The 27,626-nt window shown below is 41.7% G+C and overlaps 1 protein-coding gene across 3 annotated transcripts in view; it reads left to right on the top strand.

Moving 5' to 3' along the window:
- PDE8B (phosphodiesterase 8B) overlaps nt 1–27,626 on the top strand; it is a 329,639-nt gene that overhangs the window by 70,786 nt on the left and 231,227 nt on the right. Inside the window, exon 1 of one of the 3 annotated variants that reach the window (XM_056541688.1) lies at nt 8,324–8,382. The exons of 1 other annotated variant lie outside the window; for it this stretch is intronic. In XM_056541688.1, coding sequence (XP_056397663.1) covers nt 8,347–8,382 — 36 coding nt within the window. In that variant the 5' untranslated portion in view covers nt 8,324–8,346. Of the gene's footprint in view, nt 1–8,323; nt 8,383–27,626 lie in introns of those variants that run through there. One more of the 3 variants, XM_056541692.1, reaches the window with a different exon arrangement.

The following is a 27,626-nucleotide window of genomic DNA, read 5'->3' as shown; positions in this document are numbered from 1 at the left end:
CACTTATTCACATTAAAGTTTAGTTGCCAGAGTTCTGACCATTCCTCTAGTTTACTTAAATACTTTTTCCATTTGGCATATCCTCCAGGAACATCAATACAAAGGTGTTTTTATTTAGCAGGAGACTGCATTCTCCCAGCCCTCTGGCAGGGAGCACATTGTAGGTATTCACATTGGTGTGGTGCTCTGTGGCGGCCATTGTTTCTGTGATTCTTTGTCTGTGGTGTGGCCCGGAGCCAGGGGCTTGGTCGGACAGCAGTGGGACTGCCTGGCCACTGGGTCGTTCCCCCTGTGGGCATGGTATAGTGGGGGCAGTGGTTGCCTCCGGGTGCTACGCCAGTGTTAGGTTAAGGACCCACTCTTACTAGGTGGCCTTGACATGGCAAGTGGGCTTGTACTTTTTGATCAAAATGTGTACTAACAACTTGTTAGTTTTTGAAATTATGCTGAGAAACAAGTAGATCAAAATACAAATGGTGGATGTGCGGCTAGGTTTCTGTTTCTCTATTTTTGTTTTACACTAATATAAGTGTTATTAGTGTTCTGGAGCCGTAGGGTTATTGCACCCAGGGCTGCCATCAGAAATTTGGGGTCCCTCTAAGGCCATGTTCACACGGCGTACAATGGACATACAGCACATTTGAAAGTTCTGGCGGGCGCAAGGACCACTCAGAAATGCGTAATCTCATAGACTGCAATGCATTTCCAAGCCAAATCCGCAGAAAGAATCAAATTGAGATTTCCGTGGCAAAAACATCTGGCAAGGAAATTCCACCGTGTGCACAGTTCAGCAGAATCCCATTGAAATCACTAGGATTCTGCTGCAGCGAAATGTCCGTGAAGAATTCCCCACGGACTTTATGCCATGTAAACATACCCTTACACAGCGGAAGGAAGGAGGAAATATTATCACCATCATATTGTTATTGACCAAATCCTTGTATGTATTTATGTTGTCCCTTGTTATGATGCAATAAAGACAGAAGATTTTACATACTGGTGAGTGCCGTGGAATATTTCTACTCTCAAATCGGATACTGCTATGATCCTGTTGTGAATTGCTGAGCACCTCCAGTTTATGTGGAATTGGTAGAAGTGGTGAATGACTGTTCAGTGCATTGGACTGTTTTTGGTGTATGGACTATAAAGGTGATTTGTGTAGAGGAAGAGTTCCCCATAGCAACCAATCAGATTGCTATCAGAAGGCCTTTAAAAAAATGACAGACGCAATCTTTCCAGAAATTCCAGTTCCGGACTCTCCCGAAATAATTAACATGTTCATTTTTTTGGCTGATTTTGCCTGGTACTGCATTACCATCAATAGGGACATCGGATGTCTGTGCGGTCATAGTGCCGTTCCATTCCGCTGGTTCCTGATGCACATGGAACCTCCACCCGGAGAAATTCATTGCGTGTATGAGCCCTTATAATGCCTGTACTGCACTGAGGGGTGGCACTAGATAAGATGCTGGGTAAGAAAACCGCCCTACTACAATGCCTGCCCAACTGAAAATATTGGGGAAACAAGGTACACAATAATATTATACTCCTGTAATTAACTAATGAATTTTCGTTAAAATCTCTCTCTTCCAATGCATCAAGTGTCTGGAACTCTAAATCCCGTCTAGATGTCATTTTCTAGTTATTGTGACTTCAGACATTGCTGTGTCATGGTTGCTACTAGGGCCCAGTAGGCATGAAGGCCACCTGTTGATCCTCTAGCATAAATCCAAGGATGTTTTATATCCCAAGCAAATAAACCCGGCTGTCAAATGATCAAGGTCTTTTAATAAAGTAAGCAATTTTTACACCCTAGCAATAGCTAATAATTCAGCTGATGTCACTGGCATCCATGGCAGCAAATGGTAAGTTGACATTTTTTTTTAGCTCACTCTTGCTAGAAAGGCATGCCCTAATTCTGTCTAATCCATCCCTCCTACACAGCACGCTACATGTTCTAGCAACCAGGACCACAGGAATATTCTATGGGGGAACAGCATGAAGGAAGGATACCATATGTCCTGGGAGGACAAGGATTATTGTAGCCTTATGGAATGGGAAAAGATAGCTAACATGTGGACTAAAGTAGAAGGGTTATCCAGGAATAGAAAAACAGATATGATTTCTTTCAAAAACAGCATCACACCTGTCCTTAGGTTGTATATGGTATTGCAGCTTAGTTCCATTGAAGTATATAGAGCCAAGTTGTAATACCACACACAACCTGAGGACAGGTGTGGTGCTGTTTTTGGAACAAATTATCTTAGTTTTTATACTCGTGGATAACCCTTGTTTTTTGTAATTGATGGTCTTTCCTTAAAGGGGGACTCCCCTAGACATCTTATCCCCTATCCAAAGAATAGGGGATAAGATGTCTGATCACGGGGTTCCTGCAGCTGGGGACCCCCATGTTCTCAGTAGTGGCACCTCGCCATCATTACAGCACAGAGAAAAATCTTTGTGCATGATGACGAGGCGATACAGGGGCCAGGGCTCCGGCCCCTCCTGACATCATGCCCCGCCCCCTTAATGTAAGTCTATGGGAGGGGGCGTGATTGATCGCCACGCCCCCTCCAATAGACTTATCTTGAGGGGCGGGATGTGACGGCACGAGGGGCCAGAGCCGTCAAGGTGCTCCGGCCCCTGTATCGCCTCGTCATCACGCACAGAGATTTTCCTCTGTGCTGTAATGATGGCGGGGGGGGGGGGGGGGGGGGGAGGGCACTACTAAGAACGTGGTGGGACCCCCACGATCAGACATCTTATACTCTATCCTTTAGGGGCAGAGTACCCCTCTAAGACAGACAATTGATATCTGATCGGTGGGGTGCTGACTCCCTAACAGAGAACAGAGCTGGAAACAGACAGCTCCATACATTGTATAGAGGTTGTGCTGGGTTACTGCAGCTCAGTTATGGCCACTGCACATTGTACATAGCATTCTGCTTCCAGCTCTAGTCACTGTGTGTTGCAATTAGCTTAGCGGTGTTGAGGTCTTAATAAGATGCCGCATGTTGGTAACATTATGTCACACAATGTGATGTTCTATGATCAGTCATAAGTGTCCCCTCATCAACCCCTGTGTTACAGTTATAAGTGTCCCCTCATGTCTCGCTGTGTGTCAGTCATTACTGTCCCCTCTCTATCCCTGTGTCACCATCATAAGTGTCCCTTCCTCTCTCCCTGTGCCACAGTCATTACTGTCCCCTCATGTCTCACTGTGTGTCACAGTCATTACTGTCACCTCATCTCTCCCTCTTTCACAGTCATTTGTGTCCCTCTCGTCTGCCCTCATGTGTCACAATCATTATTGTCCCCTCATCTCTCCCTGTGTCACCATAATTATTGTCCCCCTTATCTCCCCTTATGAGTCATGATTATTAGTGTCTCCTTGTGTGTCACAATCATTAGTGTTTCTCTTAAATACAATTTTTACTATCTGAATTTTTCAATCTAAATCATTAAATAAAATGTTTCTATGTGTCTAAACATTGTTGGTACATACTTATGGCACAACATGCATTTCTCCCCACCAGGGTGCCTCCCGCTGTTGAAAAACTACCGATTCCAGCATGCCTGGACAGCCAAAGGCTGATTTAATGTGTTGAATGTTAGTATGAAGAAGCCACTTCTAGAGCGTTAAATCTTATTGACTTAAACAATAACAGGAAATCTTTCCATCTGCTGTGGAAGCTACTGAACATTTTTTTCTTTGTCGTTTTTTTTTCACTCTTTATTTGGTGGGGTTTTCAAAAATCCATGCTGAGACTATGGCTTTTTTTTTTTTTTTTTTAAGGGGAATCTAGGCGTTTCCCCCCCTCCCCCCCCCTCCCATAGACTAATATGAGAAGAAAAAAAACCACCAAGGAAAACATAACGTGGGCTTAACATTGGCACGTGGGCTTAACATTTTTCTGCCTGATTCTTCAATTGAAATTCTTGAGTCACATGACGTGTAATGATTAAAAACACCAAATTAAAAAGGTGTTTTTAGTTAGAAAGTAAAGGCAAAAAATAAGTTGTGTGGAAACATAGCCTAAAGGTTCTGGTGTTAAGATTCAGCATGATCGATCCTTCTTTCCCCCATCATTATTTGTTAGGAGAGATCCTAAAACACAGTCAGCCATTTAGAACTTCTAGACCCTAAAACTTAGTCAGCCTGTCAGCTAATCTGCACTTTCTGCCCACTTTTCTTTAATGTACTGTATCTGTGGACTTTTAAGTTGGCCAAATACATTAGACATATGCCCGCTGAACCCTATAGGCAAAATAGGCAGCTGCTTAGAGCGCCCTCTTGATGGGGTGCCACTCTGCCCGTTGCAAGAGGAGGAGTATTGTTACAGTTTGTCCCCCCAGTAGTAGGTGATTACATGAGAAGGAGGTTTGTTACAGTGGGTCACCCCAGTTGTAAGGAGATTACATGAGGAGGAGGTTTGTTACAGTGGGTCACCCCTGTTTTAAGGAAATCAGTGAGGAGTGGGTTTGTTACAGTGTGTCACCCCAGAAGTAAGGTGATTACATGAGGAGGAGGTGTGTCACCCCAGTAGTAAGGTGATTACATGAGGAGTAGGTTTGTTACAGTGTGTCACCCCAGTAGTAAGGTGATTACATGAGGAGGAGGTGTGTCACCCCAGTAGTAAGGTGATTACATGAGGAGTAGGTTTGTTACAGTGTGTCACCCCAGTAGTAAGGTGATTACATGAGGAGGAGGTGTGTCACCCCAGTAGTAAGGTGATTACATGAGGAGGAGGTTTGTTACAGTGTGTCACCCCAGTAGTAAGGTGATTACATGAGGAGGAGGTGTGTCACCCCAGTAGTAAGGTGGGGTTTGTCAAAGGGCCGACCCAATGGGCGGTGTCAAGGAGCGGCAAAATTAGCTTTCGCCTAGGGTGGCAAAAATACTTGCACCAGCCCTCGCTGAACCTACTAATTTTGCAGGATCAGCTGTCCATGAAAGATGTGCCTACAATATGCCTGATCCTTTGATTCCCTGGGAGATAACAGATGCCATCTCCAAGGTGTCTGTCAGGGACTCATTTTCCTATAAGTTGGGAGAGAGAGCTGTTGGTTGAATGAGAATTATATGTTAGCAACCCTGACTGTAGCTGCAATTTCACAAGGAAAGAAAACACTGTGGCTGTTGTGTATGCTGCATTATGAAGATAGTCTACTCTGGGAGGAAAGTGGGGATTACTATTGACATTATATATTAGATGACATTTTTTTGGCTTAAAAAAGTTTCCTACTTTCCGCCAGGGTTACGCCACCTTCTCCGCAGGGCAGGGCTTTGTGTAAAAGGGGAAGCTGCCTCCATTGTCTAACAGATTTACTATAGTTAATACTGGTAAATGGCATAAATGATGCAAATCTAAGCTGGTGCAGGAAAAATTACACGTTAAAAATTCTCATCTTCTAACCCCTATAACTTTTTAATTTTTCTGTGTACGGGCCGGTATGAGGGCTCATTTTTGCGCCGTGAACTGAAGTTTTTATCGGTACCATTTTTGTATTGGTCAGACTTTTTGATAGCTTTTTATGAATATAAAAAGTGACCAAAAATACACTATTTTGGACTTTGGAATTTTTTTGCACATACGCCATTGACCGTGCGGTTTTATTAACAATATATTTTTACAATTCGGACATTTCCACACGCGGCAATACCACTTATGTTTTTTATTTTCAATTTTTTTTTCATGGGAAATGGGGGAATGATTCAAATAGGGAAGGGGTTAAATGACCTTTATTAACTTATTTTTTTCACTTTTTTTTTTTTTTTGCAGTGTTATAGCTCCCATAGGGGGCTATAATACTGCACACACTGATCTTTTACACTGATCACTGCAAAGCCATAGCTTTGTATTCATCAGTGTTATAGGCGGTTGATTGCTCAAGCCTGAATCTCAGGCTTGGAGCAATCAATTGCCGATCGGACGCTACGGAGACAGGTGAGAGGACCTCCGCTCGCGTGCTATCTTTTATCGCGATGGTCCTGATCAGCCAAACTTATCAACAGTATATGGGATAAAAGTCTGATTGCAGGGGGGTCTGACCACTGGGACCCTCCACGATATCCAGAACGGGGCCCATCTCTTGCCTCTAAGCACTCCGGCCCCCACAAACTGGTCTCAGGAGTGATGACCCACTCTGCCAATCACCAGCTGAGGCGGGACTTCCTGTTTGTCTCAGAAAGTGGGGGCGGATCGCTCAGAGGTAAGAGGTTTTGCATGTCTGGAGTATCCCTCTAAGCCTGGCACATGTAAATTCCCCCCTTAAAGTATTCACCATAAATATGGGCACTACTCTAAGCCAGTGTTTCCAAATCAGAGTAATAAGGGAAATGGGAGGACTCTAGTACCCAAATAGTTTTTATCTGAATTATGGTAATTTGGTTTAAAAAAAAGGAAGGCTGAGAGGTGACCTAATAACTATGTATAAGTATATTAAAGGGGTATTCCAGGAAAAAACTTTTTTTTATATCAACTGGCTCCAGAAAGTTAAACAGATTTGTATATTACTTCTATTAAAAAATCTTAATCCTTTCAATAATTATCAGCTGCTGAAGTTGAATTGTTCTTTTCTGTCTGGCAATAGTGCTCTCTGCTGACATCTCTGCTTGTCTCGGGAACTGCACAGAGTAGTAGAGGTTTGCTATGGGGATTTGCTTCTAAACTGGGCGGTTCCTGAGACAGGTGTCATCAGAGAGCATTTAGACAGAAAAGAACAACTCAACTTCAGCAGCCCATATGTACTGAAAGGATTAAGATTTTTTTTAATAGAAGTCATTTACAAATCTTTCTGGAACCAGTTGATATATATAAAAAAAAAGTTTTTTTTCTTGGATAACCCCTTTAAGGCAGTACAGAGATCTCTACCATGGTCTAATTATACCCAGGACTGTATCTATAACAAGGGGGCATCCTCTACGTTTAGAGGCAAGAAAATCCACTGGATAAAGAAGCGGCACTCTAGAGTAACGTGAAATAGCGTGGTTTTTATTCACCCATCCAAGTAACAAGCACAGATGGGGGTTCTTTACTGTAAGAGCAGTGAGACTGTGGAACTCTCTTCCGGAGGAGGTGGTCATGGTGAACTCTACAAAAGATCAAAAAGGGTCTGGATGCATTACTGGAGAATAATAACATCACCGATTATGGAAACTAGATTTATAGGGACAGAACGTTGATCCAAGGATTTATTCTGATGCCTTATTTCGAGTTGGGAAGGAATTTTTCCCCTTAGTACGGGGCAGTAGCCATCCGCCTCATAAGGGTTTATTGCCTTCTTCTGGATCCACACAGTAGGGACACAATAGGGATATAGGTTGAAATTAATGGACTCTGGTCTTTTTTTTTAACCATATGAACTACCGTATTTTTCGCCGTATAAGACGCACTTTTTCTTCCCCAAAACTGGGGGGGAAAAGTCGGTGCATCTTATACAGCGAATACACCCCTATCGCGGCGGTCCCTGCGGCCATCAACGGCCGGGACCCGCGGCTAATACAGGACATCACCGATCGTGGTGATGCCCTGTATTAACCCTTCAGACGCGGCGATCAAAGCTGACCGCCGTGTCTGAAGGGAAAGTGACACTAACCCGGCTGTTCAGTTGGGCTGTTCGGGACCGCCGTGATTTCACCGCGGCGGTCCCGAACAGCCCGACTGAATAGCCGGGTTAGTGCTTACAGGACACCGGGAGGGACCTTACCTGCCTCCTCGGTGTCTTCTCCGTTCAGGGATCCCCTGTATGCCGGCGCTCTCCTTCCTCGTCATCACGTCGTCGAGTACGTGCGTCGGCGTGCTTAATGACGTGATGACGGCGACGGAGAGCAAGGATACCCGGCCGGCAGCAGAGGCGTTCCGGAGCGACGGGGACACGGCGACAGCGATGGAGCCAACGGCTGTCCGGGCATGCTGGGTGTTGTAGTTTTGCAACAGCTGGAGGCACCCTGTTTGGGAAATAAGGAATAAGGAAATGTGTCTGTTTCCCCTACAAAGGTTATGTCAGGTTTAGGCTCAGGTGCAGACATTACAGCCTGTCACACTGCAGCCAATAAGTTATGTGACATTATCTAACCTGCTTCCGTCAAAGAACTTGGCAGCCGCCAGGCGATACAAGTGCTGAGAAGCAAACACACAGTTCCAGTAGTTCCCAGTGCTGGGAGGAGTTGTCACTGGCTAGAGTGGGAGGGCACAGGGCTTATGAAAAGGTGTCACCAGCCTCCTGCTGGGACAACAGAGGTGACTTCTGGGCACAGTCTGCACTGGCTCTTATTAGCCATGCACTGACTACATGCATTCTTGTGAGCTGCATGGGCAGAGGGACAAGTGGCACTGCCTGACCATGAGCCTGCCAAGCTGCTGCCAGGAGCTGGACCATGTAAGTCTGTGCATTGGCCTCACATGTGTCTGTACAGGTGATAGGTTTTTGTATGCAGGAGTATTGGTGTAGCATGTAGTATGATGTATTCAGCACAGGGAACCTGTACTGTTATGTATGGTGAATGTATTCCTTATTGTATATGTGATTGTCCATAGATTGCTAATAAAGTTATTTTCAATAATATATGGTTATTAATAGATTAGATAGATAGATAGATATAGATAGATAGATATGATATAGATAGATAGCTATGAGATAGAGAAGTAGATAGATAAATATTAGATAGATAGATATGAGATAGATAGATATGATATAGATAGATAGCTATGAGATAGAGAAGTAGATAGATAAATATTAGATAGATAGATATGAGATAGATAGATATGATATAAATGGATATGTGATAGATAGATATGATATAAATGGATATGTGATAGATAGATATGATATAAATGGATATGTGATAGATAGATATGATATAAATGGATATGTGATAGATAGATAGATAGATAGATAGATAAAATAGAAAAAAACGCAGCACACAAAGTGTCTTCAGTGCAAAAAAGTGCTATTTATTCCATCTTCAGCAAGAGATAAAAAAAATAAGTGCAATGTTTTGGTGGTCTCACCCCTTCATCTTCAAGCATGGTGGTGCAAGACTACTGAAACGTTGCACTTTTTTTTTTTTATCTCTTGCTGGAGATGGAATAAATAGCACTTTTTTGCACTTAAGACACTTTGTGTGCTGCGTTTTTTTCTATTTTATTGAAGTTGGGGTCCCTAACCAAGCCTCCTATGACTGCACCTATACATCTTTTATTGCTACCTGGCAGATGTGCTGCTTCTTTGGAACTCTAGATAGATAGACATGAAAGATGGACATGACAGATAGATAGATAGATAGATAGATAGATAAACATGAAAGATAGACATGATAGATAGATTGATAAACATGAAAGATGGACATGACAGATAGATAGATAGATAGATAGATATGAGATAGATAGATAGATAGATAGATATAGATAGATATATATGAGATAGATATATTATTAGATATATGATAGATCGATAGATAGATATGAGATAGATATGAAATAAATATGAGATAGTTAGATAGATATGAGATAGATAGATATGAGATAGATTTAGATAGATAGATATGAGATAGATCTAGATAGATAGATATGAGATAGATAGATAGGTATTAGATAGATAGATAGATAAAAAGATAGATAGATATGAGATAGATAGATACGAGATAGATAGATATGAGATAGATAGATAGGAGATAGATAAAAAGATAGATAGATATGAGATAGATAGATATTAGATAGATAGATATTAGATAGATAGATAGATAGATAGATAGATATAATGATAGATCCTGTATATATGTGACTTTGAAGACTATGTCTGTCCTAGTGGTAGCACAGCTTTATAGGAAAGCATCTTCATGTTCACCTGCAATCCAGTCCCCCAACCATAGATAACAGAGCTGTGCCAGTGACAAGCTCAGCTCTGCTACTTCTACATGTGTGTGTATACATTCCTAAGTGCCTCATGCTTTCCTGAGCAAACATTGCATAGGGATTGAATTCCCAGCCCAGCATGACAGAGATAGATAGATGAAACTGTTGTCTTCTCGGTACAATCTGAATTCAGAGATGGATACATGAGGACACTGTTGTTCTAATTCATTCACTGTATTTGTGCATTTGTTATGCAGTAGTTGGTATTGTTATGTTGTAAGTTATGAAATGTATTATATAATATTTTGCAATGCCTTCATTTGGAACATATATTTTTATTAATCAATATTGGATTTGCTTATTTATTTATTTGTTCATGTATTTTTTTTATTTGTTCATTCATTTATTCATGAAATGTTTTTATTTATTTTTTCTTGATGAATTGATTGATTTTTCATTTGATGTATTTATTATATCTAAAGCTCTAGTCCGGACATGCTTTTAAACACCATTTATTTTAAATTTTTTTATAATTCTTCTGATCTGTCATAGTGATATAGGAGGAGATCTGATTGGTGAATCCCGGTACTGTGCAGAGATTTCATGTATTGAAAAATTCAGTTGTCATTGATACAAATGGTCTGTCGCTTATTGCATTTGTGGTAACAGAAATCTTCCAGCAGATTTTTTGTAGAAATCATTAGACCTAAACAGTGTTTTCCAAACATGGTGCCTCCAACTGTTGCAAAACTACAACTTCCAGCATGCCCGGACAGCCTTTGGCTGTCCGGGCATGCTGGAAGTTGTAGTTTTGCAGCAGCTGGAGACACACTGTTTGGAAAACACTGTTCTAACCAAGGCTACATTTTTTATTTTATCTTCTTCATTTTTTCAGGCAGTGTTTCCCAACCAGGGAGCCTCCAGCTGTTGGAAAATTACAACTCCCAGCATGCCCGAACAGCCAAAGGCTGTCCGGGCATGCAGGCAGTTATAGTCTTGCAACAGCTGGAGGAACCCTGGTTGGGAAACACTGATTTAAAGGGTTGCACAGCAAGGAATTCTTGCACCCTAATTGCTTTTACAATCTTATTATGCACATGCAAATATTGCAGGAAAATTAAGTCGCCAGTCCTTTAGATTGCCCATGTAGGCCATTGTTTTGCACTGAATTTTGAATCTATTGTTGCCATTTGTTTTATTACAGTTACGTATTCGTAAATATAAATAAATAAATATCACAACAATACCAGCCGGTGTCAATACAGCTGGGCACCTAGAAATATAAGCAAATGATTACATGATACTGTGATGTAACTAGCTGTTAAGTTTATTAATAAAATCTAAATGGGCACGGTCATGAAAAAAAAGAAAGAAATTTGATTGGTCATAGACCGATCACAAAAATGAGCAGGGAGAAACGCACGCTTTATGTGTTCTCCCAGCTTTGTGTTACATGACCAGGACGGACTCATAATATAAGTCTATGGGCAGGGCTGGTGAATGGATTTTTGTCACCCTAGGTGAAAGCTAATTTTGCCACCCATTGACTCTGCCCATTGGCTCCGCCCTTTGACACGCCCCACCGTACTACTGGGGTGACACACTGTAACAAACCTCCTCCTCATGTAATCACCTGCTACTGGGGTGACACACTGTAACAAACCTCCTCCTCATGTAATCACCTGCTACTGGGGTGACACACTGTAACAAACCTCCTCCTCATGTAATCTCCTTACTACTGGGGTGACACACTTTAACAAACCTCCTCCTCATGTAATCTCCTTACTACTGGGGTGACACACTGTAACAAACCCACTCCTCATGTAATCACCTGCTACTGGGGGTGACACACTGTAACAAACCTCCTCCTCATGTAATCACCTGCTACTGGGGTGACACACTGTAACAAACCCACTCCTCATGTAATCACCTGCTACTGGGGGTGACACACTGTAACAAACCTCCTACTCGTGTAATCACCTTACTACTGGGATGACACACTGTAACAAACCTCCTCCTCATATAATCACCTTACTACTGGGATGGCACACTGTAATAACCCTCATCTTCATGTAATCACCTTACTACTGGGGTGACACACTGTAACAAACCTCCTCCTTGTGTATTTTTTTCTGTTTGAAACACAGTGCTCTCTGCTGGCATCATGACCACAGTGCTCTCTGCTGACATCTCTGTCCATTTTAGTAACTGTCCAGAGTAGGAGAAAATCCCCATAGCAAACATATGCTTCTCTGGACAGTTCTTAAAATGGACAGAGATGTCAGCAGAGAGCACTGTGCTCGTGATGTCAGCAGACAGCTCTGGGTTTCAAAAAGAAAAGAATTTCCGCTGTAGTATTCGGTAGCTAATAAGTACTGGAAGGATTAAGATTTTTTCATAGAAGTAATTTACAAATCTGTTTAACTTTCTGGCACCAGTCAATAAAAAAAAAAAAAAAGTTTTCCACCGGAGTACCCCTTTAATAAAGGAGAACTGTCTTAGTATGGTGATGGTGTTTTTCTAGCTGTTGATTTAGGAGGTCTTGTTCTTCCTTATAGTAAAAGGCGAGGCCCTTATATTTAGACCTCTAGAAGGGATCATGGTATATATATATATATATATATATATATATATATATATATATATACGCTTATGAACAATCTCATACAGCAGTCTTCCAAATTTACAAATACCCGGTATACTGTGGCTGTGCATGATCCTGTGCGTAAGCATACTGGGGCAATTGGTTGTCATCATACAGGTTACTAACCATTGCCATTCAAAGGGTCGGACAGGGTTTTTGTGTCACAGTTGTCTACTGGAGTCCATACAAAAACGTGATGTTGTACGCTTTAAATGTGATAATCCTGTAAAAAGGTATGGTAAAGTCCAATAGAGGAAAGTTGTAGCGCTATGCGCCTCTTATAGTTCCTGTTTGAGAATATAAAGTAGCGCCATACATACATGATGTTCTGCATACTTCTCACCGCTCCTGCCGGGTCCCTCGTAGCTCTGCAATTACCCCAGCGGATGTGCCTAGCCGTTCCATGGTTAACGGGTTAAGCCGCGAGCACGGAGAGGTCTGGTGGAATGATGGCATCGTCGGCAGTGTTCTCCTTGTGCGCTTGAGCGCAGGAAAGTCCAGACTTTGATGAAGATCGAGGCACAGTAATGGTGTGCAATATGAAAATATAATAGATTATTAAGGCTAAACACATTTCGGAGCTCTCTTAGCTCCTTTTTCAACAGCTGTATGGATAAGGGGAAATATAGCAGTCTTATATAGGGGTGGTTTAAAGGGGTACTCCGGTGAAAACCTTTTTTCTTTTAAATCAACTGGTGGCAGAAAGTAATTTGTAAATTACTTAAAAAAAAAAAAATCTTAATCCTTCCAGTACTTATTAGCTGCTGAATGCTACAGAGGAAATTCCTTTCTTTTTGGAACACTGATGACATCACGAGCACAGTGCTCTCTGCTGACATCTCTGACAATTTTAGCAACCATGCATAGCAGATGTATGCTAAGGGCAGCATGGTGGCTTTTGAAAATATTCAAAAGTGAATGAGTAAGAGATGACTAAATGAGTGAGGATATGAACATTAAAAAAGCTAGATGGCCTTATTGTAATGTCCATATTGTGATACCTTTAAAAAAAATGGGATCAAAAAGGTGGTTATTGGAATCAGAGGCAAGAGGAGGCTCCTGAGCGGGAAGAGTCAAAGCACTGGATACGCAGCCTCCAACTACAAAAATCCAAATATTTCCAGTTCTGCATTGAGGCCTCCCGGTAATAATTTATCCATCTAATATATCATTTTGGATTCTGACCTAGACATTTTATCAATGAAATTCTTTCCTCCCAATCGGGTTGAACCGACTGGAGAGCTGCAAAGGTAGTGCCCCTAATATGGCTATTGTGACATTCTTCGTAGTGTGCGGATAATGTGTGTTTTTCAAACCCTCTTATGTTGTAGAAATGTTCAATTATACAGTGATCCCTCAACTTACAATGGCCTCAACATACAATAGTTTCAACATACAATGGTCTTTTCTGGACCATCGTAACTTGAAACCAGACTCAACATACAATGTACAGACAGTCCAGATCTGTGATACCTGTCAATGGCCAGAAGAACCATCCAATCAGAATGGGCATTTTACTGGTAAATCACCTCTATTACTGAAGTGTATGCACTGACTGGCTGTCTGGTAGCGCCCCCGACAGTACAGGGAGGAACTACAAGTTCTGTACTGCTCCTTACCTGTGCCAGGGTTAGCTGCTCCATTTGGGACACTGTGTGTACTGTATAGGACCCTGAAGAAGCTCCTGTCCTCTACTTAATCCTTTGTTTCCCAACCAGGGTGCCTCCAGCTGTTGCAAAACTACAACTCTCAGCATGCCCGGACAGCCAGCGGCTGTCCGGGCATGCTGGGAGTTGTAGTTTTGCAACAGCTGGAGGCACACTGGTTGGGAAACACTGACATAGACAGTGATTTACAGCTCCCAGCAGATCATTCTTACTTTTACAGTGGTCCCTCAACATATGATATTAATTGGTTCCAGGAGAACCATCATATGTTGAAACCATCATATGTCGAGTACATATGTCTATGTAAAAATGGTAATTGGTTCTGGGGCCTCGGAACCATTGTATGTTGAATACATATCTCTATGGGAAACTGCCAATTGGTTCTGGGATGACCATTGTATGTGGAGTGTATGGGGAGTGTTTAACAAACCAGTGTGCCTCCAGCTGTTGCACAACTACAACTCCCAGCATGCATGTACAGCCATTGACTGTCTGGGCATGCTGGGAGTTATAATTTTGCAACAGCTGGAGGCACACTGATAGGAAAACATTGATGTATGGGGTGTATAGTGTGTATATGTATTGTATGTGATGTGTGACATCGCATACAGTACTGTACAGTTCTTTAAATACCTTCAGGGGGGACAGAATGTCCTCCATTACCATCCTGCCAACTACAGCTCTATAGGAAAGGAAGGGGAGGACAGCCAGCAGCTCATTGGATGCCTGCAGCAAGAGGCTGCAGGCTATTGGCTATGGCTGCACTGGGGGGGCGGGGCTTACACGGAGCTCACAGTGGAAGCCTGCGTGAGTTAGTAGGACAGCATGTGAGTAACAGGAGGCAGAACGGGGCACACGGGGCACATTAAACAACTATCTGTCAGTTGCTGAAGTTGTCAGCGCTGTCGGATAGCTGTTTGTACGATGGCCCCAACACCCAGCAGCATCATATGTCGATGCTGCCTTCAACATACGATGGGCTCTGAGAGGCCATCATATGTTGAAATGATCATATGTCAGGGCCATCATAAGTCGGGGGGTCACTGTATATGTAAGGATTTGCTTTATCTGTATTAGTCATCTACTTATTTTTCTTTAATCCTCACTTTTTTCCTATTTTCGGATGACATTTTGGTGGCTTCAGAACCAATTACCAGGTTTCCATAGAGCTATGGTCTCAACATACAATGGTCGTCCTGGAACCGATTAATATTGTAACTTGAGGGACCACTGTACGTTTTTTTCAAAGTTCTTGATGTTCGTACAATGTATTACTTTTTGCAAGGACATTGTATTATGTATATTATGTTTTTGCTATTGCATGTTAGTAGTTCTTTGATAGTGTGTATTGTGTTGTTTGAATTTAATATAACCCATTCAGTTTTTCTGGGAAAAGATGGGATTTTACAGTTGTTACTTTGCATACATTTAAAGGAACCTTTTGCCCCTGATATTGTGGATGGATAGTTATGTTGCTTTACCTTTTTTGTGAATTTTGTTGTGAAGGAAATTTTTAAAGCTAAGTTTGGTGCTTTGGTGAAACAATAGGTGCTTGTGGGGGTAGAGAAGGTCCTAGTATTTTGTCTGTTTGTTATAAATGCCAGTGTTTATTATTAATTCTTTTGATTTGATGATGTGCTGTATTGAAAGGCAGAACAAGTTTAGCTGTATGTTGTGTGTTATCTTGTGTTTGGGGTGGTTTATATGTAAAGAAGGATTCTCTGTTTTGTTCTTTTGCTTTGTTGAATGAGTCTTCAAGAAGTTGTATTGGATAATGTTTTTGTTGAAATTGGTTTGTGAGTTGGATTGGTTTGGATGGATTGGTTGGATTGGATTCGTGATAAAATTGTGGTGTGTCTGTACAGGGGCGTTCGATTTGTCTAAACTGACCATACGGAATGGTTTATAACCATTTTTAGCTAAAGGTTTGTGGTAGGTGTTGCATATTAATTTAGATCCTTGTACTTGAATGGTGATATCTAAAAAATCTATCTATTGTGTGCTGATGTTGGGGGTAAATTGTAAATTGAATGTATTCTGATTTAGATGTTTGACAAAAATTTGGAGGGATCATGATGTGTCTTTCCAAATGATGATGATATTGTCTATAACGCTTCCAGAGGACCAGGTTCACATCCAGGTGGGGGAGATCATTAATTCCCCCAGTACGCCATAAATACATTTGCGAAACTGGGCATGAACTTGGTCCCCATAGCGGTTCCAAGTATTTGAAGGTAAAACTGATCATCGAAATGGAAAAATGTATGTGTAAGGATATAATGAATCACTTGAAGGATGAAAATGATATGTTCCGGGGAAGTATTACTTTTAGATAAACAGTGATTAATTGCCTCGATGCCTTGTGTATGATTGATGGATATATATGATGAGCTTACATCAAGAGTGGCGAGGCACCAATTTGGATGTCATTGTATGGTTTCAATGATTTTCATTATTTGAGTTGTATCTTTGATGTATGATGGTGTGAGTTTTACATGAGGGTGCAATAGTATATCAATGTATTCCGTCCTATAAGTGAGATGTTATGGACTCTCTGGTCTGTAAAAAAATATATAATACAGAGGTTTGAAACTCCAAGAGCTACCACTGAAAGCTTTCTGGGACAACAGAGGGTGAATGGAGTTGCAGTGTGCAGGCATGGCCATTGCTCCATTAACACAGGAGACAAAGAACCCCTGTTCTTGTGTAGCAGTGAGAGCTTATAAAACCTGGGCCAAAATAATTGTGGATTGTTAGGGTACGTCCACACTACAGAATTTCTGGGTGCATAAATTCCGGTGCAGTTGCCTCCCATTGTTTTCAATGGGATTTTTTTTTTGCACCGTGCACATGCCTCAGAAATTCAAATTCTGTGAAATTCTCTGAAAAAATGAACAGTTTAGAAGCACAATTTTTGTGACTGCGCCCTTAGAAAAACAAGGGGGGGTGCAGTTTCATACGGAGGTGTTGTTTAATTTGAGAGCTCATACAGTGGTCCCTCAAGTTGCAATGGCCTTAGGTTACAATATTTTTAACATAAAATGTTTTTTCTGGACCACTGTGGGTTGAAACTATACTTGATCCAACCAATCACAGTAGGCATATTACTGGTAAAACACCTGTATTACTGATTTACATGCACTCACTAGCTGTCTAGTAGCGCCTCCCTACAGTAGAGTGCAGTACTGCACTGCTCTTCTACCTGTGCCAGGACTGTACCATTTTATTTTTCTGGTACAATGTAAGTACTGTACAGGACTATGATGAAGCACCTAACCTGTAACTAATTTGGAACTTCTGACATCTCTTTCAAACTTTTATTTGTACAGTTGCTTTTACTGTATCATTATTAGTTTAATCTTACTTTTTTTAATTAGTTTTGGATGACATTTTGGAGACTTTGGAACCAATTACTAGTTTTCCATACAGTATTTTTCGTTTTCTAACCAATAATAATGTGACTTGAGGGATCACTGTACTATTCTTGTTAGGGGGCCCTCTGCTCTCTGTGTGTGCCCCAGCTCAATGTATAGCCATTCAGGGAACAATAGGATAAAAGACGTCATGCATTGCTCCCGGATGTCATTTGTAATTGCACCATATAGATACGTTTCTGAAAGATCCCTTTGATCATATTGAGGTATGGAAACTGTTGTCTCCTAAAACCCCTTTTACCTCCGTCATCCCTCTACTGACGTGCTACTCCTGAGGTGACGCATATATTTTCATTCATTTATGTTGGCACCATGAAGCTATTCACATCCACTGGAGCACAATAAAGACGCTACATCTATACTTCTTCACCCTTCAAGAATACTTTACATTTATTTTCTCTATCCCCTTTCTTCTTACTGCTTACGTCTTTGACGGCCCTTCTTTCACTTTACTGCTGATGGGGTTAAGTGGTTTACTTTCTGTAGACCAGCGTTGAACGTCATAGAAGTTGAGCTCCAAGAAAGAAAATACCAACATAGTGAACTGCATTGTAACCGTCTCCCAGAATGGTCCATGGGATGTTCAGCTCCCCTGTTTGCTGTGCAAATACACGTAGACAGGACGATTTAAAAATCATTCACAGGGGATTTAGACAGATGATCCAGTGTATTGTAAGATGGCCAAAGGACGTACGGTAATACAGCATCGGGATTAAAGGGAGCACAAGGAAGTTTATACTTATAGTAAATCTTGTTGGACTCAGTAAAGTAAGTTCATTTCTTTTCTGCAGAGTTTATCTGCATGGTATAGATGTTCCATGTATCTGAAATGACCCCAATTATTTACTATTTAATTTTCACACAACTATAGGCAAAAAGAGACAATGCTGTTTATGCAGTGATGCTTCAAAGTTCCGAAATTTTGATATTTATGACCGGCTTGCCTTAGGTCCTTCTACAACATTTCGATTGGATTGAGGTCAAGACTTTGACATGGCTATTCCAAAACTTTAACTTTTAATTTTCTTTAACCATTCTGCAGTAGAAGGACGTGTTGTCTTTCTGTATGACTCGTGTACTCTTGAGATTCAGCTCACTGACAGATCCTTGAGGATTTGCTGGTATAAGTCAGAATTTATTCTCAATAATTGCTTTTTATTTGGAGATAGATACTACATTCCTCTACGTCCCTATTCCGGAGCATCACATATCGGGAATTTCTTCATCCTGCAAACTGATAGGACAAGTTGGTTTTAAATGGATTGAGCATGAGCCTATATAAAGAGCCCCAAGCTTCACAACCATCTTGTTTTCTTCTGGCCTACCATTGGTAGGACAGGTGCCTCTCTGTATTATCTAATTTCTAGTTTTGTTCTATTGTAGGCTTGCAGGTTAAAGAAATGCCTATTCCACTTCTAGCAACATTGTGGTTGCTGCACTTAATTTATATGGGGTATCTATATATTCCATTAGCATAGGAGGCCCTCTATTTGCTAGTATTCATTGTTGTGTTTGAGTCTGCATGCAGCCTCTCCAGAGGCGGACTGACAACACTTAGGACCCCCTTCTGAGAGGCTCCACCGCTGGTCACCCTTCTGCCATGACCCTATTCCACCCAAATCCCTCCACCACCCCTACACACAAAAAAAAACTAAAATTTATATACATATATATATATATATATATATATATATATATATATTTATACACACACATATATTTATTTTTATTTTTTTAAAGAAACACTTTAACGCAGGTAAAATAATTTTACATGCCCAATAATACCATTATAGGAGGAAATATATACCACCACACAATAGCTGGATAATACCGCAATACTTTACTGAATAAAACCACTATACACAGACCAGTATACTATACAAGATCTGTATACTATAGATATTGTATACAGTGCCCATATAGCGGTAGATACCAGCTGTACAGAGATCTGTATATCATATAAGTGATTATATACTGGGCCATATGGCAGTAGATATCAGCTGTACACAGGTTCTGTATACCATATAAGTGATTACAGTTACATCTAGGGACTCACAATTACATCTTTTCTGATTGGCGGCATCCTCTTTTAACTAAATCAAAAACAAAGGAAGGAAGGTATGTAGAAGAGAATGAAGGGCTAGCGGACTTCCTTAATGAATACTTCTGTTCAGTTTTTACAGAAGAAAAAGAAGGAAAAGGACCTCAATTAGGGAGGAAGACTAATGAATCGATTGATGCATGTGTCTTTACAGAGGAAGAAGTTCTACATTTGCTGTCTAAATTAAAAGGAGTATCCCAGGATTTTTTTTAATTTGACTATGCTACAGGGGCTGTAAAGTTAGTGTAGTTCATAATATAGTGTCTGTACCTGTGTGTGACGGTTTTCTCACAATTCTTCTGTGATTTTCACTCCAATATTTATTTTTATCAGCATACAAAATGACTGATTACAGTGATCCTGTCTGCTTCAATGGGTAGAGGGATTGCTTGGTGGGAGAGAGATCAATCTGCAACAGCTGTAGGCACCCTGATTGAAAACCACACTGAGTTGAATGGATGCAGCTCATTTATGTTTCAATGGGTGGGGTGGCTGATGTGTGGGAGGGAGGAAGATGGAATTGTGGGATTTGTAGTAAAAAAAAGAGAAGTCAATCAGGAAATACCAGTTCACAAACAGCTAGCCACAGTATTATGGTAATCTCATGACATAGCCATTTAGCCCCAAGACAAGCGCAGATCCTTCCTAAGCATGTCCATTACTGTCTGCCAGGTACGTACTATAATCACCTTATGGTGGATAACCCCTTTAAGACAAATTAGTCACAGGAGCCTGATGGGATACACCCAAAATGATTAAAAGTGCTTAGCTGTGAACTAGCAAAAACATTTAACAGATTCATTTAACCAATCACTGGTAACAGGAGTCGTCCCGGAAGATTGGAACTTAGCAAATGTCGTGCCCATTCATAAGAAAGGTAGTAGGGAGGAATAAAGCAACTACAGGCCAGTAAGTCTGACATCAATAGTGGGGAAATTAATGGAAACCCTACTAAAGGATAGGATTGTGGAATATCTAAAATCCCATTGATTGCAAGATGAAAAACAACATGGGTTTACTTCAGGGAGATCATGTTAAACAAATCTTATTGATTTTTTTGATTGGGTGACTAAAATAATAGATAGCGGAGGGGCAGTAGACATCGCATATCTAGATTTTAGTAAGGCTTTTGACACTGTCCCACATAGAAGACTTATCAACAAACTATAGTCATTGAGCTTGGATTCCCATATTGTTGAGTGGATTAGGCAGTGGCTGAGTGACAGACAACAGAGGGTTGTAGTCCTTGGAGTATATTCAGAGCAAGGTCTTATTACCAGTGGGGTACCTCAGGGATCAGTACTGGGACCAATATTGTTTAATATCTTCATTAGTGGTATAGCAAAAGGTCTCGATGTTAAGGTTTGTCTTTTTGCTGATGACACAAAGTTATGTAACAGGGTTGATGTTCCTGGAGGGATATGCCAAAAGGAAAAGGATTAAGGAAAACTAGAAGAATTGTCAGAACTCTGGCAACTGAAATTTAATGTGGATAAGTGCAAGATAATGCACCTGGGGCGTAAAAACCCTCAGGCAGAATATAGAATATTTGACACAGTCCAGACCTCGGTATCTGAGGAAAGGGATTTAGGGGGTCATTATTTCAGAAGACTTAAAGGTAGGAAGACAATGTAGTAGAGCAGCAGGAAATGCTAGCAGAATGCTTGGATGTATAGGGAGAGGTATAAGCGGTAGAAAGAGAGAAGTGCTCATGCCGCTGTACATAACACTGGTGAGGCCTCACTTGGAGTATTGTGCGCAATACTGGAGGCCGTATCTCCAGAAGTATATAGATACTCTAAAGAGAGTTCAGAGAAGAGCTACTAAACTAGTACATGGATTGCAGGATAAAACTTTCCAGGAAAGATTAAAGGACCTTAACATGTATAGCTTGGAAAAAAGAAGAGACAGAGGGGATATGATAGAGACTTTTAAATACATAAAGGGAATCAACACGGTAAAGGAGGAGAGGATATTTAAAAGAAGAAAAACTACCACAAGAGGACATAGTTTTAAATTAGAGGGACAACGGTTTACAAGTAATTTCAGTATTACTTTACTGAGAGAGTAGTGGATGCATGGAATAGCCTTCCTGCAGAAGTAGTCGCTGCAAATACAGTGAAGGAGTTTAAGCATGCATGGGATAAGCATAAGGCTATCCTTCAGATAAGATAGGACCAGGGACTATTGATAGGATTCAGATTATTGGGCAGACTAGATGGGACAAATGGTTATTTTCTGCCGACACATTCTATGTTTCTATGTATTCAGGTATAAAGTTAGGTAGCCAGGTAGTTAGTCAAGTAGCTAGCCAGCACCCCTTCCATCCCAGTGGCGAATCTAGAGTCTAGTCTTGGGAGGGGAAATATCAGAGTATTTTGTGTTAGCGGACAGAAAATAAGTTGTTGCTTATGGAAGTTACAGGTAGGTAATGTCCCCAAGTAGGTAGTGTCCTCAGGAGGTAGTGGCCCTAGTAGGTTATGCCCCCAGGTAAGTTCCCCTACAATAGGTTTAGGCAGCAGAGTCTCCCCCAATTTTGGCAATTCCCACTTTGAACAATCCATTTTTTTTTCTTTTTTTTAAAGAAAGGTCACCCAAGGATAAACTAATCACATGACATCCCTACTGCTGGGATACCCAGTGATCAACAGTTATATATATTTTTTTTTTCATGTAAATGTAACATTTATTTGGGAGTTTACAAAGAAATTTTACATTATTTCATGAAGAATAATGTAACATTCTGGTCTGTATCAGGCAGAAAGATTTCAATACAATATAGCAAATGCATTTAAAGAAAAATATGCAGGTTACGATGTCTACAGTCTTGCTACATTGCAACAGACACACCATATATTGTTGAAGGACAAGCCTGCACTGTATGTATGGCACGCAATCATTGCACTGTAATGTCACTAGTCTTGTCACTGGACTAGGACCTTCCTTGACATCAAGGCATATGGGATAATGTTACTGTGTTACTATTGTAGCTAGGGCGGACATAGCGGCTACACATGCAACTGCTGCATTGTAGCCCCATCCAGCCCCTAGGCGCCCTGTACATGTAGCTCCATGGGGAGGACAGCCGAAGGCTGGAGCCATATGAGATGTTTCTGCTGGGGCAGAATGATGACCTCTTCCAGCTGGGCTTCCAGGACCTGTATTGGGTGCAGGAGGAGGGCATGTAGCCCGAAATCAGCTGCTTTATTCATATCTGTGTAGTGTAGCCATACAACAGTGCATTCAATGAGTGTAGCCATAGAGGAGTGCGATCAGTGAGTGTAGCCATAGATGAGTGGGATCAGTGAGTGTAGACATACAGAAGTGTGGTCAGTGAGTGCAGCCATACAACAGTGCGATCAGTGAGTGCAGCCATACAACAGTGCGGTCAGTGAGTGCAGCCATACAACAGTGCGGACAGTGAGTGTAGCGATAGAGGAGTTCTATCAGTGAGTGTAGCCATACAACAGTGCGGTCAGTGAGTGTAGCGATAGAGGAGTTCTATCAGTGAGTGTAGCCATAAAACAGTGCGGTCAGTGAGTGTAGCGATAGAGGAGTTCTATCAGTGAGTGTAGCCATACAACAGTGCGGTCAGTGAGTGTAGCGATAGAGGAGTTCTATCAGTGAGTGTAGCCATAAAACAGTGCGGTCAGTGAGTGTAGCGATAAAGGAGTTCTCTCAGTGAGTGTGGCCATACAACAGTGCGGTCAGTGAGTGTAGCGATAGAGGAGTTCTATCAGTGAGTGTAACCATACAACAGTGCGGTCAGTGAGTGTAGCGATAGAGGAGTTCTATCAGTGAGTGTAGCCATACAACAGTGCGGTCAGTGAGTGTAGCGATAAAGGAGTTCTCTCAGTGAGTGTAGCCATACAACAGTGCTGTCAGTGAGTGTAGCCATACAACAGTGCTGTCAGTGAGTGTAGCGATAAAGGAGTTCTATCAGTGAGTGTAGACATACAGAAGTGTGGTCAGTGAGTGCAGCCATACAACAGTGCAGTCAGTGAGTGCAGCCATACAACAGTGCGGTCAGTGATTGCAGCCATACAACAGTGCGATCAGTGAGTGTAGCCATACAACAGTGCGGTCAGTGAGTGTAGCCATACAACAGTGCAGTCAGTGAGTGTAGCGATAGAGGAGTTCTATCAGTGAGTGTAGGCATACAGAAGTGTGATCAGTGAGTGCAGCCATACAACAGTGCGGTCAGTAAGTGTAGCCATAGAGGAGTGCGATCAGTGAGTGTAGGCATACAGGAGTGTGGTCAGTGAGTGTAGCCATACAACAGTGCGGTCAGTGAGTGTAGCCATAGAGGAGTGCGATCAGTGAGTGTAGACATACAGAAGTGTGGTCAGTGAGTGCAGCCATACAACAGTGCGGTCAGTGATTGCAGCCATACAACAGTGCGATCAGTGAGTCCAGCCATACAACAGTGCGGTCAGTGAGTGTAGCGATAGAGGAGTTCTATCAGTGAGTGTAGCCATACAACAGTGCGATCAGTGAGTCCAGCCATACAACAGTGCGGTCAGTGAGTGTAGCGATAGAGGAGTTCTATCAGTGAGTGTAGGCATACAGAAGTGTGATCAGTGAGTGCAGCCATACAACAGTGCGTTCAGTGAGTGTAGCCATAGAGGAGTGCGGTCAGTGAGTGTAGCCATACAACAGTGCGGACAGTGAGTGTAGCCATAGAGGAGTGCGGTCAGTGAGTGTAGCCATAGAGGAGTGCGGTCAGTAAGTGTAGACATACAGGAGTGTGGTCAGTGAGTGTAGCCATAGAGGAGTGCGATCAGTGAGTGTAGCCATAGAGGAGTGCGATCAGTGAGTGTAGCCATAGAGGAGTGCGATCAGTGAGTGTAGCCATAGAGGAGTGCGGTCAGTGAGTGTAGACATACAGGAGTGTGGTCAGTGAGTGTAGACATACAGGAGTGTGGTCAGTGAGTGAAGATAAACAGCAGAATGTCCTGCTGAATACGCCACTAGAAACCTACAGTATATAGGGAATTTCAAATTTTCTACATTGTGCTGTATGCTTGGTCTTTAACGACATAATTTTTCTTTTATGCCAAATTTTCTCTATACTATTGTGTATACTAAATAAACCAGCACTTGATTTACCTTAAACTCAGCATAGTAACATAGCTGAGAATTTCATTCATCAGCCAACATAATCCTATTGCAAAATATCCCACTAATAATGTTGGTGAAGTCGGCATTTCTATAATAAATACAACACAGTACTATGGGCCAGAAGACACCTAGAATGCTATACTGAGGCTGGCCTGTCATTGGTATAGTAAGAATTTGACTTGCATTAACCTTCCTCAAGTAAAGACCAGGGCCCGAGCTGTCAAGGTGGCAACCGTATTATCCTCACCTAGATATGCTAGATAATTTTTCATTTCTGCAGAGACCATTCCTTTTTATGAGCAATTTATGTGTCAAACACTTACAAAAGCTAAAAAGTCAAAGCCAAACCCTCTAGAAGGGGCACATCAAAAGACAATGCCCCAAATAGTGCCATAAAGGCATGTCTCAGTTGATAATCTATATATATATATATATATATATATATATATATATATATATATACAGTGACCACCCGACCTACGATGGCCCTGACATACGATCATTTAACCATACGATGGCCTCTCAGAGGCCATCGCATGTTGAAGGCAGCATTAACATACGATGCTTTTGTATGTCGGGGCCATCGCATAAACGGCTATCCGGCAGCGCAGACTGCTTCAGATGCAACCGGATAGCTGTTTACAGTGCCCCGTGTGGTCTGCTGATGAACACTTACCTGTCCTCAGGGCTCCGGCGCATCCTCTTAGGGATCCCCTGCATCGTCGGCGCTCTCCATCGTCGTCATCACGTCACTGCGCACGCTCTAATAGGAGCGGCGTGTGTGTCGGCGACGGAGAGCGAGGATGCCGGGGAAGCAGAGGCCTTGCTGGAGCATCGGGGACACCCCGGGGATGCGGCGACAGCGATGGAAGGCGACATCCAGGGCAGCGGTGACGGTCCGGAGCGGCGGGGACACGTGAGTATAACCTCCAATACCAGTGGTCTTCAACCTGCGGCCCTCCAGATGTTGCAAAACTACAACTCCCAGCATGCCCGGACAGCCGATGGCTGTCCGGGCATGCTGTGTGTTTTAGTTTTGCAACATCTGGAGGTCCGCAGGTTGTAGACCACTGTCCTATACTTTACATTGCACGGATCCCTCAACATACGATGGTTTCAACAAACGATGGTCCGTTTGGAATGGATTATCATCGTATGTTGAGGGACCACTGTATATGTATATATATATATATATATATATATATATATATATATATATATAAAACTCAATATGTGTGTGCGTGTGTATGTTCCAGCATCACTTCCAAACGGCTAAAGATATTAACATGAAACTTGGCACACATGTTACTTATATGTCAACAACAAGCATAGGATAGGTGATTTAACCCTTACTCACCCCCATTTGCCAGGGTCGGGGTTTTTGTTTAAAGTTCCATACAAGTCTATGGGAAATATATGTTACTGCATAACTTCCAAACGGCTGGAGATATTTCGAAAATACTTGGTCACATGTTACTTATATGTCCACTTAAAATATAGTTTAAAATATAGGTTTTTGTTTAAAGTCCCATGCAAATCAAAGGGAAATGTATGTTCCCACATAACTTCCGTACGGCTGGAGATATTTCAATAATACCTGGTATACATATTACTTATATGTCAAATAAAAAGATATGATAGTTAGATTAACCCTTACCTACACCCTTATATAAAAGATGGGTTTTTGTTTCAAGTCCCCTGCAAGTATATAAGACTTCCAGTACCTTACTCCACAAGCTACGCTCTGCATCTCCTGGTGAATGTGTCAATCCAGCTTGCAAGCCACACCCCATCTCACAAAGACACTCCCACATTTTAATCCACAATCCTTTTGTTATCTACCCTTTTTGCGCATTGGTCTGGTTTGCAAATCACGCCCAGTCCCACAAAGCCAAGTCCTCTTCTATTTTCAGCTTACAATATCTTCATCACAAATCAGTCCCAACTGAGGACAGGATATGAGGATGGGACATAAGGATGGGATATGAGGACAGCATATGAGGACGGGATATGAGGATGGGACATAAGGATGGGATATGAGGACGGGATATGAGGTTGGGATTTGAGGACGTTATATGAGGACGGGATATGAGGTCGAGATAGGAGGACGGGATAGGAGGTCAGGATATGAGGTTGAGATATGATGACTGGATATGTGGACGGGATATGAGGTTGGTATATGAGGACGGGATATGAGGTTGAGATGTGAGGATGGGATATGGGGTTGGGATATGACAACAATATATGAGGACGGGATATGAAGTAAAAAGCTTCCTCCTTTGTTGAATTTCCTTCCCAAAAAGGATTAGGAAGGAAAAACCGGGCAATGCCAGGTACTCAGCTAGTACTTGAATAGAGATTAACATTTAGCTGCAATTGCAGATAGGTACAACTCTGATCTGCACTTACAATTCTGCTACAATATTGATCACCAATATCACCACTATGGGGACATGAAGCATTCCGCATTTTACTGTGCCGTCAATGGGCATTCCATGGCATGCAGGTGCATATTAGGTCCTGCAGTGGTTTAGGGTTCTAAATTTTTTTTTTAAAAGGTAGCCGTCTATGTTAATTCAAAATTCTTTAATACAGTATTCAAGAGTTGGATTCTAAATATAATGATATTGGTGATAATAATAACTCGGCTCCAAATAAAGTATTGAGCCAGGTAATACACAACATAAATTTCCACAACATTTTTGCCTTTTTATCCATCCTACTTATTTATTTTAGTGGTTTTTACAGTCAACTGGGAGAATTTATCAAAAGTAGAGCAAAGGAGACATGGAGTTGCTGCCC

This window comes from Hyla sarda, chromosome 1, assembly GCF_029499605.1.
Source record: "Hyla sarda isolate aHylSar1 chromosome 1, aHylSar1.hap1, whole genome shotgun sequence".
Classification (NCBI taxonomy): Eukaryota; Metazoa; Chordata; class Amphibia; order Anura; family Hylidae; genus Hyla; species Hyla sarda.
This window is presented reverse-complemented; position numbering and strand designations above follow the sequence as displayed.